Raw genomic sequence first — 22,831 nt, forward strand, 5'->3', positions numbered from 1 at the left:
AGAGAGAATATAATAAAATGAAAATTATGTTCCTTATCTCTAAAATAGAGAAGTATATTTTTGTAGCTTTCTCAAAAGTAGATATAAACTCAGTTTCTAATACAAAATTTAAAAGATATATGTATGGAAATATTATAGTGAATCCCATTCATGTGTACAATTAACTTATGGTAATCATTATAATTTATTATATTCAAGAAGCAACTGGAACATTCCATAATAGCTCTAACCTGATTTTGGACAGCAGCTCTCCTCTGTCTGCACAGTCCACGCTGACTTGTCGAATAAGTTCATGAAATACTGTGTTGTAAATGGTCTGTTCCTTTTTCAATAGGTGCAGTAGCTGGTGCATCTGGTAGAAGACAAATAGGATAGTCAGCACTTACCACAGTCTCATCAGCAAAGACCATCTTAGGAGGAAAGTATGCTTAATGTGAACAGCTTTAGTAACACCTTGATTAACTTAAATTGATTAATTGCTATAATCATTACATTGTTATACAAAAATGATACATGATTTTTAAAAATTCAATTGTGTACCTTTTTGTATGATGAACTGAGGTCACAATACCACTCCTATGTTTTACTTGCCAAAAATACAAGACCTGAATCTAATCATGAGTATATATTAGACAAGCCAAAATTGAGAGCATTCTATAAAATAACTGACCTGGGCACTTCAAAATATCAAGGTCAAGAAAATCAAAGAGACGCTGAGGAATAGTTTCAGGTTAAAGCTGCCTGAAAGAACACAATGACAGTGTGATTCTGGGATGCTGGACTCAGGAAAAGTAGCTATGAAAGCCATTACAGGAAGAACTTATTAAATACAAAATTTGAATATGGACTGTGTTAGGAAATGTAGCAGGAACAAAGGGGTCGTGACACTGAGATCTGGAAGCAGCACTTTGTTAGTGACACCGCAGCTCAGCAGGATAACTCACAAAGTCTGGGTCCTAAACATGGTAGGGCTATTACTTTTATACATTAGCAGGTTTTGAGTAGATCAAGGCAGGGGGTCAACATAGCTCATTGGAAGACAGTTTTTTACATTCCTAATTTGGGTACAAGCCTGTCTCTACCAGGGAAGAAAAGGGTTTTGCTATTGCAGTTTCCTTGCTGAACTTCCAGCTGTAAGCTTGTTTTTGTCTTTGTGATTAAATGTCAGTGAACACAGCTACTGCCTGTCAGCAAGAGGTGCAAAGACTGATTTTTTTCCATTTCATTCTACCACAGTAATACTTCCATATCTGTGTTAAATTTTCTGACTTTGGTAACTATATCACAGATATATAAGAGAATGTCATTGTTTGTAGGAATAAACTGAGATATTTGATGGTAAAGATGCTTGATATCTTCAACTTACTCTAAAATGGTCTGGGGGGGAAAAAAAACACATGTATAGATAGAGGGGAGACAGAATGATAAAGCAAATAGGACACAACGTAAACAACAGGATGGAAAATCTGGGTGCTATGGTTTGAATGTCCCCTTCAGCCCCATGCTGAAATTTAATTACCATTGTGACAATAGTTAAAAGGTGGACAACCCTAACCCTTGTTATGTTTCTCCCCTGCTCAGTTTAGTCCATGTGCTTATAACATTATTTCTTATGAGACACACACATAAACATAAAAATAAAATAAAAAGTGGGACCTTTGATCATGAGGGCTCTGCCCTCCTGCATGGAATAATGCTGCTATCTAGGGAGTGAGCGAGTCATCACGGGAGTGGGCCTCTGATGAAAGATGAGTTCAGTCTGATTTCTCCTCTCCACATGAGATAACTTGCCCTTCACTTTCCACCATGATGTGAGGTAGCATGAGGCCCTTCCCAGATGCTGGGGCCATGCTCCTGGACTTGTCAACCTCCAGAAGCAAGAGCTAAATGAACCTCTATTGTTTATAAATTACTCTATTGTTTATAAACTGATACTCTGTTACAGCAGCAGAAAATGGAGTAAGATACTGGGCAAAGGCTAACTCAGCATGCCTTATTAACTTTTTCTAAAAAAGTTTCAAATTTTATACAAACAAAAATTTACAAAACAAAAAATAGCTCTCATAAAAGAATAAAATCTGTATCTATGAAGACTGAAAGAGTCCCTTCATTAAGTACAAAATAAAAGGTACAAGCGTAAGAAAGCATGGCTTAACTGGCAGGTTTTTAGTGGTACATAAAATAATAAGGGTCTTAGAAAATAATAATTGCTAAGGAAGATGCAGAGAAAGGGGAGCTCTCCTACACTTGGTGGGATGGAAATCAGTATAGCCATTGTGGAAAATAGCATGGTGGTTCCTCAAAACCTAAAAACAACAACAAATTATGATGCCACTTCTGGGTATACATCCAAAGGACAGGAAATCAGTATGTCAAATTGGCCTTTGCACTCCCATGTTCACTGCAGTACTGTTCACAATAGCCAAGACATCACACTACTTTGCAAGTATGAAGTCCTGGGTTCAAATTCCAGTGCCACAAAAAAAAAAAGAGAAGAGAAGAGAAGGGAGCTAAAAAGGGAAGGGAAGGGGGAGGGGGAGAGAGAGACAGAGAGAAGAAAGAGAAAAAGAAAGGAGAAAGAGAGAAAGAGGAAGGGAGGGAGGGAGGGAAAGACAGAGGGAAGGAAAAGAAAAAAGAAAGAATCAAAGCATTTAGCCTTTGTAGGCAGAGTTCAGATTTCTTAAGCTCCTTGCATGCATGTGAGTTTTGGGACTTAAGCAAAGAGGGGAACTTGAAAAATCACAGCCCAGAGAGTTCTGTGACTCCCAGCAACACCGTCTGCATGGAAGTCTACCACTAGAGGCAGGCTAGAGAAGGAGAGGGTTGGGCAGGGGCAATCTAAGGATTCTTGGTAAGAGCCAGGAAGCAAAAGGCAGCCCAGAGATACGTGGCCCAGAGATCCATGGCCCCACCCAATCCCACCACAGCTGTGCCATTGAATAAGGTCAATTTAAGAAAAAAATGGTCAGGTGCTGGTGGCTCATGTCAGTAATCCTAGCTACCCAAAAGCAGAGATCAAAATTGTGGTTCAAGGCCAGCCTGGGCAAATAGTTCATGAGACCCTATCTCGAAAAAACCAAACACCAAAAACTTGGGCTGCCAGAGTGACTCAAGTGGTACAGCGCCTGCCTAGCAAGCATGAGGACCTGAGTTCAAACCCCAGTACCACCAAAGAAAAAAGAAAAAAAAGCACTGAGCCCCAACTGACTGAGAGCTCAAGTTAGAGTAGCTGCTTGCTGGCAAACCAAACTGCCAACAGGCAGTGGAGCTTTGAAACTGAGCAACTCTGGGGACTTAACAAGTCACAACTTGGGGACTTCCAGGTCTTCCAAGTGAAGACTAACATCAGAGGCAGTCATAGTGGGAGAGAGGTTTTGACTGGGGCAACCTGAAAAGCAACAAAAGGCCCAGAAGCCCACTCTATGTAATGATATAGACACTCATGTATAGGAAGTGTTTTGAATTTCAGATAGACATGACAAGAAAAGAAGAAACCTATGTCATGTAATAATTAAAGTGCCAAAACTAGAGAACAAAGGATACTGAAAGCTGCAAAAGAAAAATGCTAGCTTTCATACAAAGGTAATCATATAGGAATCACCTCAGTGAAAGACCTATACAATGAAAATTATAAAGGAAGAAATCAATGAAGGCATTAGAAGACAGAAGGACATTCCATTTCATGGATCAGCAGAATCAGTACTGTGAAAATGGCTATACACTAAAACAATATATAAGTTCAATGCAATCACCATCAAAATTCCAATGACATTCTTCACTGAGATAGAAAAGTCAATTCTAAAGTTCATACAGAAGCATGAAAGCCTTGAATAGTCAAAGCAATCCTGAGCAAAAAAGAGCAACACTGGAAGCATCACAATACCTGACTTCAAGCTATGTTGCACAGCCATAGTAATAAAAACAGCATGGTATTGGCACAAAAACAGATGCAAAGACCAATAGAACAAAAGACCCAGACACAAACCCACACAGCTACAGTCATTTGATTTTTGATAAAGGAGCCCAAAATATGTGTTGGAGAAAATTAGCCTCTTCACAAATGATACTGCAAAAACTGGATATATACATGTAGAAGATTGAAACTAGGTCCCAGGCTCTCACTTTGTACTAGATCAAAGATCTTAATGTAAGTTTTAAAATTCTGAAATTACTTCAGGAAAGAGTAGGGAATACAGTGGAACATACAGGCATAGGTAATAACTTTATGAGCAGAATGCCAATAGCTCAGCAATTAAGAGAAAGGATCAAAAAACGGGACTACATGAAATTAAAAAGCCTCTACACAGCAAAGGAAACAGTCACCAAACTGAAGAAACAACCCAAAGAATGTGAGAAAAATCTTTGCCAGCCTGGCTTCCCCTGATTTCACAGTTACCTTGGTGGGCCCTGTGTACTCCTGACTTTCTTCACCAGCCCTCTGCAGCATAGTATCCATCACATCATTCAGCAGCATCACTTCCACTCTTTTATTCGGTTTCCTGAAAGATGAAGATTCAGACTTAGGTGATTAGAATTACAACAGGTCATCTTCAAAAAGAACATTCAATACGCAAAGAAAATGTATACGCTATGGAACATTAATGGCATTTTGAAGCATTAAACTCTTATTTATTGATCTGGTAGGATAGCATAATGCAGTGAAAAACAAAAAAAAATGCAAATAGTATGCTCTTAACTTAAAAAAAAAAAAAAGAAATCAATTCTCCCCTCCTAAAATTCTACATAACTACTATGTAGGGTATTAAGAACATAGAAAAAACATGGAGATAAACACCCGACTGTTAATGTTGGTTACCCCACAAGGGGAGAGAAGAAAAGGATCAAAGAAAAATAAGGGGAAAAAGACTAGCAAAAGGAAGAAATGCTGATGGTTAAATACAGAATGCAAAAGGATTTCACAGTACTTAAACACTATGCTCGATCTATGTAAATTTGAGTATGCAATTGAACATAGGAAAACAACTGATTTCTAATCAGAATCATAGACAATTACTGTTCTGGGTCTCTGCTATGTTAATATTTTTTACAAAATACCAAGAAAAAGTAATATATGTGTACGTAATCAATTTTTTCCAAGTGACAATTTTAGAAAATACATCATACTTACATGGATGGGAAGAGCAGTAGCCTGTTTTCACTATCTGTGAGAAGAGTAGTGTATTTGCTACAATAAATAAGGCAAGTAAATGTTATTTTAAGAAAATACTCCAGAGCTGGGCATGTAGCTCAGCGGTAGAGCATGAATTAGCATGCACAAGGCCCTGGGTTTGATCCCCAGCACCAGAAAAAGGAAGGAAGGGAGGGAGGGAGGGAGGGAGAGAGGGAAGAAAGATTCTGGCTTGTTTGTCAGTGGGCATATCCAGTACCCAGAATGTTGATTTCTAAATACTGTTCTCCACTAAAAGAGATCAGTACTCCTTGGAGAAGTGATTCATGGCTCATTCCAGGACTGAAGTTGAAATAAATCACATGATAAACTTAAGACATCATGGAATTGAGAAGCTGGGAGGCAATCAAAATGGTCCATCATATGCATGCAAGATAAGACTTAAATATCCATAGATATCTACAGACAGTTATAATGACATTTATCATTTTGGAACATTTTTAGTAAAGGATAATTACTCACAACCCTTGGTATGTCAAAATATAAAAATTTCCACGCTTCATTAAAAAAATGCCTTTCAGCCTTTGCAAAGGTGGAAGGACAGAGGGCTAGGTGTGGTGAAACATGTCTATAATCCCAACACTCAGGAAGCTGAGGCATGAGGACTGAGAGTTTGAGGCCAGCCTAACCTACATTGTGAGACCCTGCCTCCAAAAAAAAAAAAGTTACCAAAAATATGAGTCCATTTAGTTGGCAAACATCTTTGGCAAAATGTTGTTCTGAAGCCCACTATCATAAGGAAATGCCATATAGCGTATATATTGGATAAAATCCAAAGAGTGACAGCCATTGACGCCAGTGGGGGTGGCACACACCTGTAATCCTAGCTACTCAGAGATCAGGAAGATCATAGTCCATGGCTAGCCCAGGCAAAAAGTTAGCAAGACTACATCTCAACAAACAAGCCAGGTGTGGTGTTACTTGTCTGTAATTCCAGTTACACAGAAGGCATAGGTAGGAGGATTGCAGTATAGCCTGGCTATAGGTGCAAGACCCTATCTGAAAAGTAGCTAGCCACACTTGAGTGTGGCTCAAGTGGTAGAGTACCTGCCAAGAAAGCATAGGCCCTGAATTATTTAATAAATAAATAGAGAGCCTCTGGATATTTATTATAAAACCTTGTCCCAAAGTTCCAGTTTTTTAAACTTTGATACATTCAAGAAAATAAAAACAGGATCCCATTTCAATGGCATAAATAGGAATCAATGAAAGTGAGATGACTACTCTGAGACGAGAGCAAAGCCCCAGAGCCTGTGTCATGAAATTCTGGCTTAGAGGGCTACTTTCCTTGGTCTGCAAGGTCATGGTCCAAAACCTTTCCTAAAGGGCATAGTTAAGCACTCAGAACAAGTTCCATTTTTTAAAAACTTCGAACTAAATGGCAGGAAAAGACAAAGAACAATTTAATCATGAAAATTCCAAAGACTGTTATTTTGCAATATTGGGGTTTTGAACTCAGATCCTTGCACTTGTGAGGCAACTGTTCTACCACTTGAACCATGCCTCTGACTCTTTTTGCTTTTTAGTTATTTCTTCTTCATATAGGGTCTCGCACTTTTTGCCCCTGCCAGGCTTGCACAGCAATCCTCCTACCTATGCCTCCCAAGTCACTGGGATTGCAGCAGTGAGCCACCATGCCTGGCTCCAAACTCTCTTAAATTTTTCTGTTTTTCAATATCTTTCCTAAATTGTAATAGGGCTGCTAGCCCAAATGTTTCCTCATTACACTAGAAACAAGAGTGCACTATTCATGAGTTCTTCGGTGTGTGGGAAGAAGAAACAGGTCAACAGCTCAGGTAGTCAATATATATCATAAGTACTCACTCATCGTAACACTCCAAACCCGAAACTCCTGTACTTGACACAATATGAAATTCTTCAGGAATCAAAGTATCTGTTAATGTCTTTGGCTTAGAAAGAAAATGATGAAAAAAGAAAAAAGTTACACAAATCCTGGTTCCTAAATCAAAGGCATACTATTTATTAAGTTGAAAGATTTCGGTTAGAGAAATGACAATATTAATAAGGAATGTCATAGCAGATGACAAGAAAACTTGAAGCAGCGTACACATTTGAAAAATAAACCTGAATTAGAGAGTTATTTTAGTTTGAGTACAATCTACTCTCAGTATCTGAGGAGAGCTGGCTCCAGACCCCCACAGATGCTCAGAAGCCCATACTATAAAATGATGGATGACTGGGGTAAGGCTCAGGTGGTGGAGGACCTGCACTACAAGCGTGAGGCCCTGAGTTCAATCCCCACTATCGCAGGAAAAAAAAAAAAGGTGTAGTATTTGCATAGAACCTATGTATATCCTCTCATTTACTTTAAATCATCTCCATTACTTATAAAACCTAATAAAATGTAAATGCTATGTAAACAGTTGTCATGCTGAATTGTTTCAGGAATAATGACAAGAAAAAACATGTTCAGTATAGATGCAATTTTCTTTTTCAAGTATTTTCCATCCATAGTTGGTTGTATATATAGATGTGGAACCCTCAGTTATGGAGGGTCAACTATATTCATTCATCTCTTTTTTTTAATTCAGTAGGAAACTTAACAATTCAACTTAGAAAGACACCAAGGATAAGAATTCTACATTATATGTGGCTTTCTAGGGGAGGGGATCTGGTCTCTCATTCTGAATGGTTTGGAAAATGGCTTAACATAGCTTTGATCTTTTCCCACTAAATAACCTTTTAAAAAAAGAACTAGAGAATGCTATAAAGACAGGTGAGCAATGCACGTTGCCGTTAAGAATATGGTAGTGCTTTATTTGGGAGGAAATAATTTAGGAGATTATTTGTCCAATCTGTTACCTTATGAGGCACAATAGCACCGTCACGTGGCTGTAAAGAATGGCTGGGATGTGAACGTGGGGGACAAAGTTCATTCTCCTTGCTCTCTCCTTTTACGTACTTAACATCATACAGAAAAGAAATATCCCTAGAAAATAAGAAACTAAATAAGAGTGGGCAAAATGGTCACTTATGTCAGCAAAACTGACCTCCAACCTCATGCTGTGCTAAGAAGATTGAGGTCTTGAACCTGATTTTCCCTCAGTCTTCTCTCCTCCACCTGAAATTTCCTGTTCACATCAGAAACACTCTTCCCTTCAGTCTTTGTTTAAGGCAAATTTCCTTCCACCATGGGCTCTACGGGTTCGACCTTGGTCTGCACGCTCAGGACTCTCACCCTATCCATCACAACTTCTGCATATTCCCACTCTACTGATACATGCCCCTTCCAAATCCTTTCCTTGACCACACCTTGCTGCCATATTGCCACGACTGCTATGTTTACCTATCATTCTCTTACTGTCTGTTGAACGTTCAGCTTCCTAGAATTTCCTTGCAATCTGATTTCTGCCTATGACTCTCTTTGGAAACCATTCTCCAGAGAGCTGATGATGGTTCCCACTGCCAAGTTAAATAATCCCTTAGCAGTTATCTCCCACTCCTCTTGCCTGGAATATTTTCTAGGATTGACCAGCTCTCTGGGTAAAACCACTTTTCCCTTCTATTCCCTGTGTGTCTAGACACTCTGGGTCCTCTTGTCCTAACTGCTCCTTCTTGGACTTCTCTGTGCCTGCCTACTTCTAAGCAGAAAAGCTCCATAAAGCTGTGTCTTCATCTCTCTACTGTTCCCTCCCCTATACCTTTTCCCTTGGCAATACCATCAAATGCCACCTTACCCTGCTATTACCTCCAGGTACTACTGAGTTCTTCTAGTCTATCTTTTTACCCTCCCATACTCACCTATTCTGTCAGTAAACACACCACATCCCACATCGAAATCTCAACATCCATAACTGATTCCTTCCTGTTCTTTGTCCTCAATATCTGATCTATTGCTTACGCTTACTAATTCTATGGTCACCCTCATGTCATTATAGTGGTTGTTCCTCATCTCTTGTCAATGCTAAAGTTGTCATTACTTTTTATACAGGTTCCCAAGTCCCTCTAGTATAAACTATACACTTCTGCCAGATTCATCTCACTGTAGCACCATTTTATTCTATTTATTTAGTTAGTTAGTTAGTTTTGGTTTTTCTTTTTTTTTTTTTTTTTTGAGACAAGGTCTTGCTTTTAGCCAAGGCTGGCCTCAAACTCCCAATCCTCCTGCCTCAATCTCCTGAGTACTGGGATTATAGGCGTGTATCACCATGGCTGGCAATTTCCCTATAGCACCATTTTATTTTTTTCCCTTTATTGTTGTGATGGGTGGGGGTACATTGTGGCATTTACACAGGTTCTTACAATGTATCAAATATATCATACATGAAAATTCACCTCCTCTACCATTCTCCTTCATCTCCTCCCCTCCCCTATAATATTGCTGCATTTGTGTTAGTTCTATTGCACAAATGAGAGAGACAATGAGGCTCTTGGCATTTTGAGTTTGGTTAACTTCACTAAAGATGATGTTCTCCAGTTCCATCCATTTACCTGCGAATGACAAAATTTCATTCCTCTTTATGGCTGAGTAAAATTCCATTGTATATAAATACATATTTTCTTAATCCATTCGTCAGTAGTGAGGCATCTTGGCTATTTCCATAGCTTGGCTATTGTGAAGAGTGCTACAATAAACATGGGTATGTAGGTGCTTTTGTTATAAGCTGACTCACAATCCTTCAGGTATATCTCCCAAGGAGTGGTACTTCTGGATCCTATGTCAGGTCTATTTTTAGTTTTTTAAGAAGCCTGCATACTGTTTTCCATAGTGGTTGTACTAGCTTACAATAGCACTAAAAGTGTATGAGGGCTCCTTTTTCCCCACATCCTTGCCAACCTTTGTTGTTGTTTGTGTTTTTTTTTTTGTCCATATATTTATTTATTTATTTATTTATTTATTTTATTATTCATATGTGCATACAAGGCTTGGGTCATTTCTCCCCCCTGCCCCCACCCCCTCCATTACCACCCACTCCGCCCCCTCCTACTCCCCCCCACCCCCTCAATACCCAGCAGAAACTATTTTGCCTTTATTTCTAATTTTGTTGTAGAGAGAGTATAAGCAATAATAGGAAGGAACAAGGGTTTTTGCTGGTTGAGATAAGGATAGCTATACAGGGAGTTGACTCACATTAATTTCCTGTGCGTGTGTGTTACCTTCTAGGTTAATTCTTTGTGATCTAACCTTTTCTTTAGTTCCTGGTCCCCTTTTCCTATTGGCGTCAGTTGCTTTTAAGATACCTGTTTTAGTTTCTCTGCGTTAAGGGCAACAAATGCTAGCTAATTTTTTAGGTGTCTTACCTATCCTCACCCCTCCCTTGTGTGCTCTCGCTTTTATTATGAGCTCAAAGTCCAATCCCCTTGTTGTGTTTGCCCTTGATCTAATGTCCACATATGAGGGAGAACATACAATTTTTGGTCTTTTGGGTCAGGCTAACCTCACTCAGAATGATGTTCTCCAATTCCATCCATTTACCAGCGAATGATAACATTTTGTTCTTCTTCATGGCTGCATAAAATTCCATTGTGTATAGATACCACATTTTCTTAATCCATTCGTGAGTGCTGGGGCATCTTGGCTGTTTCCATAACTTGGCTATTGTGAATAGTGCCGCAATAAACATGGGTGTGCAGGTGCCTCTGGAGTAACCTGTGTCACAGTCTTTTGGGTATATCCCCAAGAGTGGGATTGCTGGATCAAATGGTAGATCAATGTCTAGTTTTTTAAGTAGCCTCCAAATTTTTTTCCAGAGTGGTTGTACTAGTTTACATTCCCACCAACAGTGTAAGAGGGTTCCTTTTTCCCCACATCCTCGCCAACACCTGTTGGTGGTGGTGTTGCTGATGATGGCTATTCTAACAGGGGTGAGGTGGAAACTTAGTGTGGTTTTAATTTGCATTTCCTTTATTGTTAGAGATGGTGAGCATTTTTTCATGTGTTTTTCGGCCATTTGAATTTCTTCTTTTGAGAAAGTTCTGTTTAGTTCACTTGCCCATTTCTTTATTGGTTCATTAGTTTTGGGAGAATTTAGTTTTTTAAATTCCCTATATATTCTGGTTATCAGTCCTTTGTCTGATGTATAGTTGGCAAATATTTTCTCCCACTCTGTGGGTGTTCTCTTCAGTTTAGAGACCATTTCTTTTGATGAACAGAAGCTTTTTAGCTTTATGAGGTCCCATTTATCTATGCTGCCTCTTAGTTGCTGTGCTGCTGGGGTTTCATTGAGAAAGTTCTCACCTATACCTACTAACTCCAGAGTATTTCCTACTCTTTCCTGTATCAACTTTAGAGTTTGTGGTCTGATATTAAGATCCTTGATCCATTTTGAGTTAATATTGGTATAGGGTGATATACCTGGATCTAGTTTCAGTTTTTTGCAGACTGCTAACCAGTTTTCCCAGCAGTTTTTGTTGAAGAGGCTGCTATTTCTCCATCGTATATTTTTAGCTCCTTTGTCAAAGATAAGTTGCTTATAGTTGTGTGGCTTCATATCTGGGTCCTCTATTCTGTTCCACTGGTCTTCATGTCTGTTTTTGTGCCAGTACCATGCTGTTTTTATTGTTATTGCTTTGTAATATAGTTTGAAGTCAGGTATTGTGATACCTCCTGCATTGTTCTTTTGACTGAGTATTGCCTTGGCTATTCGTGGCTTCCTGTGTTTCCATATAAATTTAATGGTAGATTTTTCAATCTCTTTAATGAATGTCATTAGAATTTTGATGGGAATTGCATTAAACATGTAGATTACTTTTGGGAGTATCGACATTTTTACTATGTTGATTCTACCAATCCATGAGCATGGGATCTCTCCACTTTCTATAGTCTTCCTCAATCTCTTTCTTCAGAAGTTTATAGTTTTCCTTGTAGAGATCTTTCACATCTTTTGTTAGGTTTACACCTAGGTATTTGGTTTTTTTTGAGGCTATTGTAAATGGAATTGTTTTCATACATTCTTTTTCCGTTTGCTCATTGTTAGTGTATAGAAATGCTAATGATTTTTCTATGTTGATTTTATATCCTGCTACCTTGCTATAGCTATTGATGATGTCTAGAAGCTTCTGAGTAGAGTTTTTTTGGGTCTTTAAGGTATAGGATCATGTCGTCTGCAAATAGGGATATTTTGACAGTTTCTTTACCTATTTGTATTCCTTTTATTCCTTCTTCTTGCCTAATTGCTCTGGCTAGGAATTCCAGTACTATGTTGAATAGGAGTGGGGATAGTGGGCATCCTTGTCTGGTTCATGATTTTAGAGGGAATGGTTTCAGTTTTTCTCCGTTAAGTATAATGCTGGCTGTAGGTTTGTCATATATAGCTTTTATAATGTTGAGGTACTTTCCTTCTATTCCTAGTTTTCTTAGAGCTTTTAGCATGAAATGGTATTGGATCTTATCAAAGGCTTTTTCTGCATCTATTGAGATGATCAAGTGGTTTTTGTCTTTGCTTCTGTTAATGTGGTTTATTACGTTTATTGATTTTCGTATGTTGAACCACCCCTGCATCTCTGGGATGAAGCCTACTTGGTCGTGGTGAATAATCTTTTTGATGTGTTGTTGAATTCGGTTTGCCATTATTTTGTTGAGGATTTTTGCGTCAATGTTCATTAAGGAGATTGGCCTATAGTTCTTTGCCTGGTTTTGGGATAAGTGTAATACTGGCTTCATAAAATGTGTTCGGCAGTTTTCCTTCCCTTTCTGTTTCGTGGAACAGTTTAAGGAGGGTTGGTGTCAGTTCTTCTTTAAAGGTCTGATAGAATTCAGCAGAGAATCCATCAGGTCCTGGACTTTTCTTTTTGGGGAGACTCTTGATTGCTGCTTCAATTTCATTTTGTGTTATAGGTCTATTCAGGTGATTAATTTCCTCTTGGTTCAGTTTTGGATGATCATATGTATCTAGAAATCTGTCCATTTCTTTAAGATTTTCAAATTTATTTGAATATAGGTTCTCAAAGTAGTCTCTGATGATTTCCTGGACTTCCATGGTGTTTGTTGTTATCTCCCCTTCTGCATTCCTGATTCTACTAATTTGGGTTTTTTCTCTCCTCATTTTAGTCAGGTTTGCCAGGGGTCTATCGATCTTGTTTACTTTTTCAAAGAACCAACTTTTTGTTTCATTAATTCTTTGTATGGTTTTTTTGGTTTCTATTTCATTGATTTCAGCTCTTATTTTTATTATTTCTCTCCTTCTATTTGTTTTGGGATTTGCTTGTTCTTGTTTTTCTAGGAGTTTGAGATGTATCATTAGGTCATTGATTTGGGATCTTTCAGTCTTTTTAATATATGCACTCATACTTGATGGTAGCTATTCTACAATAGGAGTAAGGTGGAATCTTAATGTAGTTTTAATTTGCATTTCCTTTATGGTCAGGGATGGTAAGCATTTTTCATGTGGTTTTTAGCCATTTGGACTTCTTCCTTTGAAAAGGCTCTGCTCAATTCATTTGCCCATTTCTTCATTGGGTCATTGATTTTGGAGGGAGTTTAGGTTTTTGAGCTCCCTGTATATTCTGGTTATCAAACCCTTCTCAGATGTACAGCTAGCAAAGATTTTCTCCCATTCTGTGGGCAGCCTCTTCAATTTAGAGACCATTCTTTTGTTGTGCAGAAGCTTTTTAATTTCATATAGTCCCATTAGTCAATCCTTTCTCTTAGTTGCTGAGCCACTTGGGTTCTACTGAGGAAGTCATTGCCTATGCCTATTGTTTCCAGTGTATTCCCTGCTCTTTCCTGTACTAGCTTCAAGATTTCAGATCTTATATTAAGGTCTTTAATCCACTTTGAGTTGATACTTGTACAGGGTGAAAGACATGGATCTAGTTTCAGTTTTCTGCATGCAGATATACAGTTTTCCCAGCAACATTTGTTGAAGAGGCTGTCTTTTCTCCATCGTATGTTTTTGGTGACTTTGTCAAAAATTAGGTGGGTGTAAGCCGTGTGGATTTATATCTGAATCTTCTATTCTGTTCCACTGGTCTTCATATCTGTTTTTGTGCCAGTACCATTATGTTTTTATTGCTATGGCTCAGTAGTATAGTTTGAAGTCAGGTATTGTGATACCTCCAGTGTTGCTCTTTTTTGCTCAGTATTGCCTTGGTTATTCACAGTCTTTTAGGCTTCCAGATGAACTTTAGGGTAGATATTTCAATCTCTGTGATGAATGTCATTGGGATTTTGATGGGAATTGCATTGAATATGTAGATTGCATTTGGTAGTACAGCCATTTTTATTATGTTGATTCTACCAATCCATGAGCATGGGAGACCTTTTGATCTTCTGTAGTTTTCTTTGATTTCTTTCTTCAATGGTTTGTAGTTTTCCTTATAGAGGTCATTCACGTCCTTTGTTAAGTTTATTCCTAGATATTTGGGATTTTTTGAGGCTATTGTAATGGAATTGTTTTCTTATATTCTTTCTCAGTCTGTTCATTGTTGGTGTATAGAAAGATTATTGATTTTTTTAAGTTAATTTTGTATCCTGCTACTTTGCTGAAGCTGTTTATGGTCTAGGAGTTTTTTCAGTGGAATTTTTCAGGTCTTTGAGCTATAAAGTCATGTTGTCTGTGAATAGGGACAGTTTGACTTCTTCCTTACCTATTTGTATTACTTTTATTTCTTCTTCCTGTCTTATAGCTCTGGCTAGGAATTTCAAGACTATGTTAAATAGTAGTGGGTAGAGTGGGCACCCTTGTCTTCTTCCTGACTTTAAGGGAAATGGTTTGTTTTCCCCCATTTAGTATTATGTTGGTTACAGGCTTGTCATATATAGTCTTTATTATGTTGAGGTACATTCCTTCCATTCCTAGTTTCATCAGAGCTTTCATCATGAAATGGTGTTGAATTTTATCCTATAGCATCATTTTAATCATGCCTCTTACTGTACATTTTCAGATGTCTCTGCCCACCCACCCAATTCTGTAGACAGCTTTAGTCTGATTCAATCTCACTTTCCATTCTTATTCCATAGTACTCTCTTTCCTATACACCATTATTACCACCTACAGTGGAAATCTGTTGATTTTGCTGGCCAGGTATCCATTTTCCTCTTCTTTAAAGCACCAGTTCCTTAATTTCCTTCTGAGGACCACCTTACTCCCCTATTGAAGGGGACGATCTCAAAAGATCTTCTACAGTAGTGGAAAACCCAAAGAAACACTAATTAAAGGTTTACTTAGCAGTTTTGTGTCAACATTAATGTCCTGGTTTTCATAAATGTACCATGATTATGTAGGAGGTTAATGCTGGGGAAAGCTGTGTAATCGGGTAAACAGAAACTGTAATGAGGTAGGCTAAGAAGAGAAAAAAACTCAGTACTCTTAAACCTATACAACTTAACATACTGTATTTCAGATTGAGCTTCTCTCTCTCTGTGTCTCTCTCTCTCGCTCTACCTCCTTTTCAATTACAAATATGTACAAAGCTACCCACCATCCTAGCCCAGGAATAGCCCAAACCTCTCCCTACTCACTGATTCTTAGTGATTAAAAATGCCATTTCTCCATGTGTGTGTGCTGCACACACAAGTTAGCAAAGGTTTTTTATCAAACATAAATCATGTTTAATACTAGACAAAATTAAATGAATTATGCCATGCCAATTTTTGACAAACCACACAAAAAATAAGCACATATCTAGGAAAGATCAAATGATAAATTCATATACCATCAATTTTTCCTAAATAAATTTTGTTTCATACAAGTATCCATAATAGACTTTTTCCCAATTCTGTATAAAAGTTTATGAAACTTGCCTCCTAAGCCATCATTCCATTATTAAACTCTTACACGCAAATCATGACAAAAAATTCCTAACTAGCAAAGGTTTTTTTTAAAAATTCCTTGAAACAAAGAGAACTCTTTTTCTCTCTCTGCTTCTGGCTTCCACCTGGCCTACCATTCCTTTCATAACTCCTTTCCTTAATCTTTAATAAGCTTTTATTATCACCTTCACTACATATCCTGCCTGGATGCATCCACGTAGGATATAAGAATCTAGAATTTTCTGTTCACCAGCAACCACAACAGCACCACTATTTCAACTGTTCTGAAAGTCTAAAATTATTTCAAAATAAGTTTAATTAAAGAAAAATAAAGTGCAAAAAAAAAGTTGTCTGATAAGCAAGGTGAAGGTAATTGGATAAGTGGGTAAGCCAAAAACACTCTCCCAGGAGACTGAATCCTGAGTGATTGAATCCTAAGACAGAAAACAATAGGCACCAGCTAATGACCACAACGGTACCTTGAAATAATTGTCCCTTAGAGCCTTTCACCAGGTTCCCCGAAGCTGCCTTAGCCTCTCATATTGCTGAAGTCTCACTCTTTAAGCTTTTCCTTCAATTCTGTGATCTACATTTGACTTTCATGTAATACTGTTTTCATAAACTGGATAGCTCCTTACTGGAGCATTAAGCACTCCTGAGAGGGGTCCTACTCACCAGACATGCCCTCCATCCTCCAAATCCTCAGTGCTGCCCTCATGAGCATAGTCCTGCCACTCCCTGTCAAAGCAAGTCTCCTCTACTTGGCACAGAGTTTTCCAGAGCCATGCTTTCCACATGTCAGACATAATTACATATTGATGGACTAAATTTGTTTAATGTTCTCAATTCATCACCCAGATGTTTGAATTTTCTATAACGGTCATTTAGTTATTGAAAGTCACAGTAGACCCAAGTCATTTGCATTGAAAAGACTTCATGTGCAGAGGCCATAACAGAAAAGACTGGTAAATTTGCATCTGTCTTTTAACTTTACTTGACAAAAACCATCCAAAGCAAACTCAAAAAGATAAACTCACAAACTGAGAAGATGCACTTTGAAACACTGAAAAAGACAATTCCCTAACAATTCTTGTATAATAATTCAATAGAAAACTAAGCAATTCCCAGAAAAAGAAATACAAATAGCTCTTAAGTGTATGAAAACATATTCACAAAAAAACTACGCAACAGATCTTAAACAGATGAGAACATGGTCAATTTGTACATTGTAGGAGAAACATAAATTAAAACCATCCAGAGACTGGGAGCCAGGGGCTCATGCCTGTAGTCCTAGTTACTTAGGTGGCAGAGATCAGGAAGATTGCAGTTCAAAGCCAGTTCAGGCAAAGTTCCCACAATCATATCTCAAAAAAAACAGTACAAAAAAGGGCCGGTGGAGTGGCTTAAATGCTAGAGTGCCTGCCTACCAAGCATGAGGCCCTGAATTTGAACACCAGTACCACCCCAAAAAGAAAAAGAAAGTCAACTTGGAATGGGGGATGGCTCAAGTGCTAGGTTACTTGTCTAGCAACCATGAGGCCCTGAGTTCAAACTCTAGAACCATCAGAAAAAAAAGAGAAAGAGAAAGTCAACTTGGGTTGGGGTATGGCTCAAGTGCTATCGTGCTTACCTAGCAAGTGTGAGGCCCTGCGTTCAAACTCTAGTACTGCCAAAAAAATAAATTAGAGGATATTTGCTCTGCCTGTATCTTATTGCTGTGCTCTTGATATTTAAGGTTGCTGGACAAGTTATCACTTGTTACTATTAATTGTGCATATGTGTATTAGTTTTCTATGTTGCCATAACAAGTACCACACACTTAGCTAAGCAACACAAATTTATTGTCTTAGTTCTACAACTCAGCAGTACAACACAGGTCCAGTCTTACAAAGCTAAAATCACAGTGTTAACACATACAGCATTTCTGGATGTGCTAGAGGAAGACCCGTGTCTGTCTCACTTGGGTTGTTAAATGAATCCAGTTCCTTGTGATTGTAGGACTGAGATGCATTTCCTTCATGTTAGCTGAGTTATCACAGAAGCCTGGCCTCTCCTATCCAACTTCTTGATTTGTGTCCCCTTTTCCATCTTCAGATCCAGCGATGGCAGGCTGAAGCCCTCTCAAGTTCCAAATCTGTCCTCTTTCTTCTGATTCATCTCTCTGACCTCCTCAAATACCTCCTTTTTCCACTTTGTAACATTCAGGTGAATAGGATGGATTCACTCTGACAATCCAGGAAAAACTCTCTCCCTCAAGGTCCTTAATTTTATCACATCTGCAAAGTCCTTTGGCCTTGTGAGGTCTCTTCTCACAGGTTCCAAGATTACAGTGAGGACTGGGGAGAAGAGCATGATCTTTCTACCTGATCTTCACATTTTAAAGATTCCCACTCAGGAGTCATTTGACATTAAAACTTTCATGTTAGTTATTGCCACATTCAGATATAATTAATTTTTCAAAGTACTTCAAACATCTCATAACTACTAATTATTACTACTAATAACCATGATCTGAAGGCACAAAATAAAGTACAGATACTTTATGGCACTAAAGCCCCAGGACACAAAAGTCAATATGCCAAGTTTCAGCCACTGTGTCTAGCACTGACAGAGCTGAGTAATAACACCTCATACTTAAATAGCATGTCATGCTTTTACAAGCTCTCTTGCACTCATTACCTCATTTGTGCTTTAGAATATTCCTGGAAGGCACAAAAAATTGAACAAACCTATCATTTCCTTTTTACAGATGAGAAATGTAACTTCAGAAAGACTGAACACTTATTCAACTATGGTAACCACTTTCAAGTGAGCCAGGAATAGTGGCTCACCTATAAGCCTAGTTACTCAGGAAGCAGAGATTGGGAGGTTTAAGGCCTGCCCAGGTAAAATGTTTGCAAGACTCCATCTCAATGAAAAAGTTGGGCATGGTGCTGTGTATCTGTGTTCCCAGCTATGCAGGAAACATAAATAGGAGGATGGTGTTTCAGACTTGTACCAGCATAAATGGAGGACCCTATCTAAAAAATAACTAGAGCAAAAAAGGGCTGGGGCATGGCTCAAGTGATAGAGCACCTGCATAGCAAGTGAAAGGCCCAGTACCACCAAAAAAAAAAAAAAAAAAAAAAAAGAATTTTAGAAAGAAAAAAAAAGTGACATGTAAGCAAGGGGGACACTGGGACTAACATGATCCTACACAGTGGAAAGGTTAAAGGTTCCGTTTGAAGAGAACCAGGAATTAAGCACTTTTTCTCCAGTGTTTTCCACATCATAAAGCTATGGTTCCTCTATGATGTATAAAAACCTCTCTACAGACAGGAGGTACTAAAGGCATTCTAAGCCTGGCAGATCATGCTCCTTTGAGTAGGGCATGGCACCTACAGATATTATATCAATAATGACCACACACAGAATGCAGTCCTTTATCCCTTTGGATTATATTCTGACTTAGCATAGATTCTGCAAGTTTCATGATCCATGATTCTATAGTTCTTCCCATCCTGTGTTTCTGAAGGCTGTCACACAAAATGAGTTTCATGATCCATGATTCTATAGTTCTTCCCATCCTGTGTTTCTGAAGGCTGTCACACAAAATGAGTTTCATGATCCATGATTCTATAGTTCTTCCCATCCTGTGTTTCTGAAGGCTGTCACACAAAATGAGAAAATGACTGCTTCTCAGTATCTCTCCCACTCTCCTCCCTCTTTACCTTCCGGCTCCTGTCAGGGACACAGGATGGTCAATCAGATATCTGAATTTATTCCTTCGAACAGGGTGCTGCCAGACATGGTCTACAGTACGTGGAAGGGTACCCTAGAAAAAAAGGGAAATACATGAATTTCCAGCAGAGGGCACTCTAGTCAAATGAAATTTAGTCTATTTTTTTTTTAAATTTCATTTATTTTATTGCTTTTACATTTACTTACATGTGTATACATTATTTGGGCCACCTCCTCCCACCCCCAGGCTTCCAGGCAGAACCTGTTCCGCCCTCTTGTTCTCCGATTTTGTTGAAAACATATGAGATAATAAGAAAAACATAGCATTTTTGCTAGTTTGAGATAAAGATAGCTATACAGAGAGATTCCTAGTGTTGTTTCCATGTACAAGTGTATTACAACCCATATTGGTTCTTCGCTACCAGACCTCTTCACTATTTCCTAGTCCCCTTCCCATAGTAGCTTCTGTTAATTTTAAATTACTATATTCACTTTTATACAGCGAACATATCAACCACATTCAAGTTTTAGGTTTCATTCCCTTTCCCTATTCCTCTTGTGTGTGGTCTCCCCTTAGTGTGTGACCACGTTCAATAATATTACTGCTTTTATTTTAGGTCTATAATCCGCATATAAAGGATAACATGGGATTTTTGGTATTCTGAGCCTTCTGCGCTGTCTTACTAATTTTAAATGAGTCAAAGGCATTTGGATACTCTATAAGAAAGCAGAATTCTGCAGGGTGTAGTGACTCACTCCTGTAATACTACCAGAGACTGGGAGGACTGCAGTTCCAGGTCTGTCTACGCAAAAAGTTAGTGAGACCCCCATCTCAAACAATAGCTGGGTTTGGTGGTGTGTGCCAAACCCAGTTTAGGAAACATAAATACGAGGATCACCCTGAACAAAAAGCAAGACCCTATCCAAAAAATAACTAAAGCAAAACAGGCTGCGGGCATAGCTCAAGTGGGAGAGTGCCCACTTAGCAAGTGCAAGGCCTGGAGTTCACACCCTAATAACCACCAAAAAAAAAAAGAGAGAAAGAGAAAGAGAGAGAAAGAAAGAGAGAATTTTTATTCAATAACATGGAGAAAGATTGAAGTGAATGAAAAATAGTAAGATTAAAAGAGCAGTAAATTTACATAAAAATAGGTCAATGGAAATACTCCAGCCTTAGAAACATTCATGCAAAAGATCCGAGTTTTCACTCTAGGAAATTACTTTTTAAAAATTTAAGATTAGGCAGCAACTGGTGGCTCACACCTGTAATCCTAAATACTTGGGAGGCTGAGATTGAGAGGATTTGGATTTGGGGCCAGTCCAGACAGAGAGATCACATGACCCATCTCAGCCAATAGCTGCATGCAGTGGCACACACCTGTCATCCCAAGCTTTGTGGGAGACTGAGATCAGGAGGATTGTAGCTCCAGGCCAGCCCGGGTTAAAGAAAAATTCCTAAGACCCCCATCTCAATAGGGGGAAAAAAGTTGGGCATGGTGATGCACACCTGTCATTCCAGCGTAAAATAGGAGAATCAAGGTCCAGGCTAGCCTGGGGAAAAAGCGAGACCTTATCTACAAAATAACCAGAGCATAAAGAGTTGGAGGTGTGGCTCAAGCAGTAAAGTGCCTGGCTAGCAAATGCAAAGCCCTGAATTCAAACCCCAGTCCCACCAAAAAGAAAAAGACTCTCTGGAATATACAACACATGCTCAACAAACACTTAATGAACTAGATAACAAAAAATAATGCTCCCAAGTATTACACATATGTACAGACACACCTTTGGGGTTTTTGTTTTCTTAGGAGGCAGTAAGTTTTCAGGACAGGGACCAGCATTGGCCGCATAGGTCAGAGAAAGAAGGACTTCCTCAGGGATGAATTCATTCTGAAGGGATGTAGGAAGGGATTTGGAATGATCCACCATATTTTTTTTCTCCTTTATCTCAGGAAGTCCTACGAAAGTAATGGGAAAGAAAAGCTCTTACTGCAGTGTTTTGAAAAGCCAAATGTTGCTTCTAAGACAGCCTCATCAATCTCGTCTTTCTCTAACAGGGAGAAAAAGTGTTTCTAGTGGACAAGATAGTGACAATATTTAAAATACTTGATTATCTAGTTAAGAAACATGCACTCATATTGCCTGTTTTACTCACATCACATCAAACACAGGTTCAAAAAACTCAAGTACCAAGACAAACCTGCATCATTACAAATCCAAGTTGAAAATTAAACTCACTTCACTTACTCAATTAACTGCAAAAGCTTTAAGATGAGGGAATGAATATCTGTTTTTCCTGGTATGAAAATAACAAATCTCTCCTCCAAACTGTCAGATTATTTACTAAATTACTAAATTTTTCTTATATAAATTCAGAGGTGGAAATAATTGAAATAATTATTTTAAACTCAGGAATTCTGAGGTTAGAAGGGATCTGAGCTGGGCTCAAAAAATTAAAGGGAGATTGCTCAATAGTAGAGCACTTGTATAGCACACATAAGGCCCTTGGTTTGATACCCAGTGCCAAGAAAAAAAATTAGACACAGGATTGTCAGAAATGAAGAGAATGGAACAATCTTGAGCAAACTGATCCAATAACTGCAAAACAGAGAGGTGAATTAGCTTGGCTAGGGTGGCAAGGTAACCAAGGTTGGTAGGTAGGGTTAATACCACAAAAGGCTTGGACTAGCAAGTGGCTCAAGTAGTAGAGCGCCTGCCTAGCAAGTGTGAGGCCCTGCATTCAATCCCCAGTACCAACAAATAAATAAAAAAAAATCTTTTTGAAGAGGAAAAGGCTTCTTATGAAGTCAGTGAAGTAGAATTGTGTTACCACTGTTCTTAGTCTATGCTTCTGAATTACATTAATTTCTATAAGGAGGTACTTTTGATCATCTAAAGTCCTGTTCACATTACCAAATCTTTTTCTCTTGAGACCTTGGGATGGAATCAGGGTATCAGGAGAAATCAGAAAATAATTAAAAGTAAAAAATAAAAAGGTTGCATGGGATTGAAGCAAAATCTCCCTTTCAAAAACAAGGTGAAGGTGAGATGTGGAGAGGGAGGATAAGGTTGGTTCTACTTGGTTCTTATTTACATCTGCATGTACTTGTATATGAATGAAAATCTTTAGGAATTGCTCTTTTAGAAAAATTACTAAAACCTGATACAAATAGGCATGGTGTACTAACTGAATGTGTTCACCTTATTTCCAC

The 22,831-nt window shown here is 38.4% G+C and overlaps 1 protein-coding gene across 1 annotated transcript in view; it reads right to left on the reverse strand.

Annotated features, from left to right (window-relative positions):
- Axdnd1 (axonemal dynein light chain domain containing 1) overlaps nt 1-22,831 on the reverse strand; it is a 128,703-nt gene that overhangs the window by 95,404 nt on the left and 10,468 nt on the right. The window contains exons 2-8 of the mRNA XM_074047346.1: nt 21,405-21,577; nt 19,613-19,716; nt 8,012-8,138; nt 7,013-7,098; nt 5,129-5,185; nt 4,397-4,499; nt 231-352 (exon numbers count right to left, since the gene is read on the reverse strand). Coding sequence (XP_073903447.1) covers nt 231-352; nt 4,397-4,499; nt 5,129-5,185; nt 7,013-7,098; nt 8,012-8,138; nt 19,613-19,716; nt 21,405-21,577 — 772 coding nt within the window. The remainder of the gene's footprint in view (nt 1-230; nt 353-4,396; nt 4,500-5,128; nt 5,186-7,012; nt 7,099-8,011; nt 8,139-19,612; nt 19,717-21,404; nt 21,578-22,831) is intronic.

This window comes from Castor canadensis, chromosome 11 (genome assembly GCF_047511655.1).
Source record: "Castor canadensis chromosome 11, mCasCan1.hap1v2, whole genome shotgun sequence".
NCBI classification, from domain to species: Eukaryota; Metazoa; Chordata; class Mammalia; order Rodentia; family Castoridae; genus Castor; species Castor canadensis.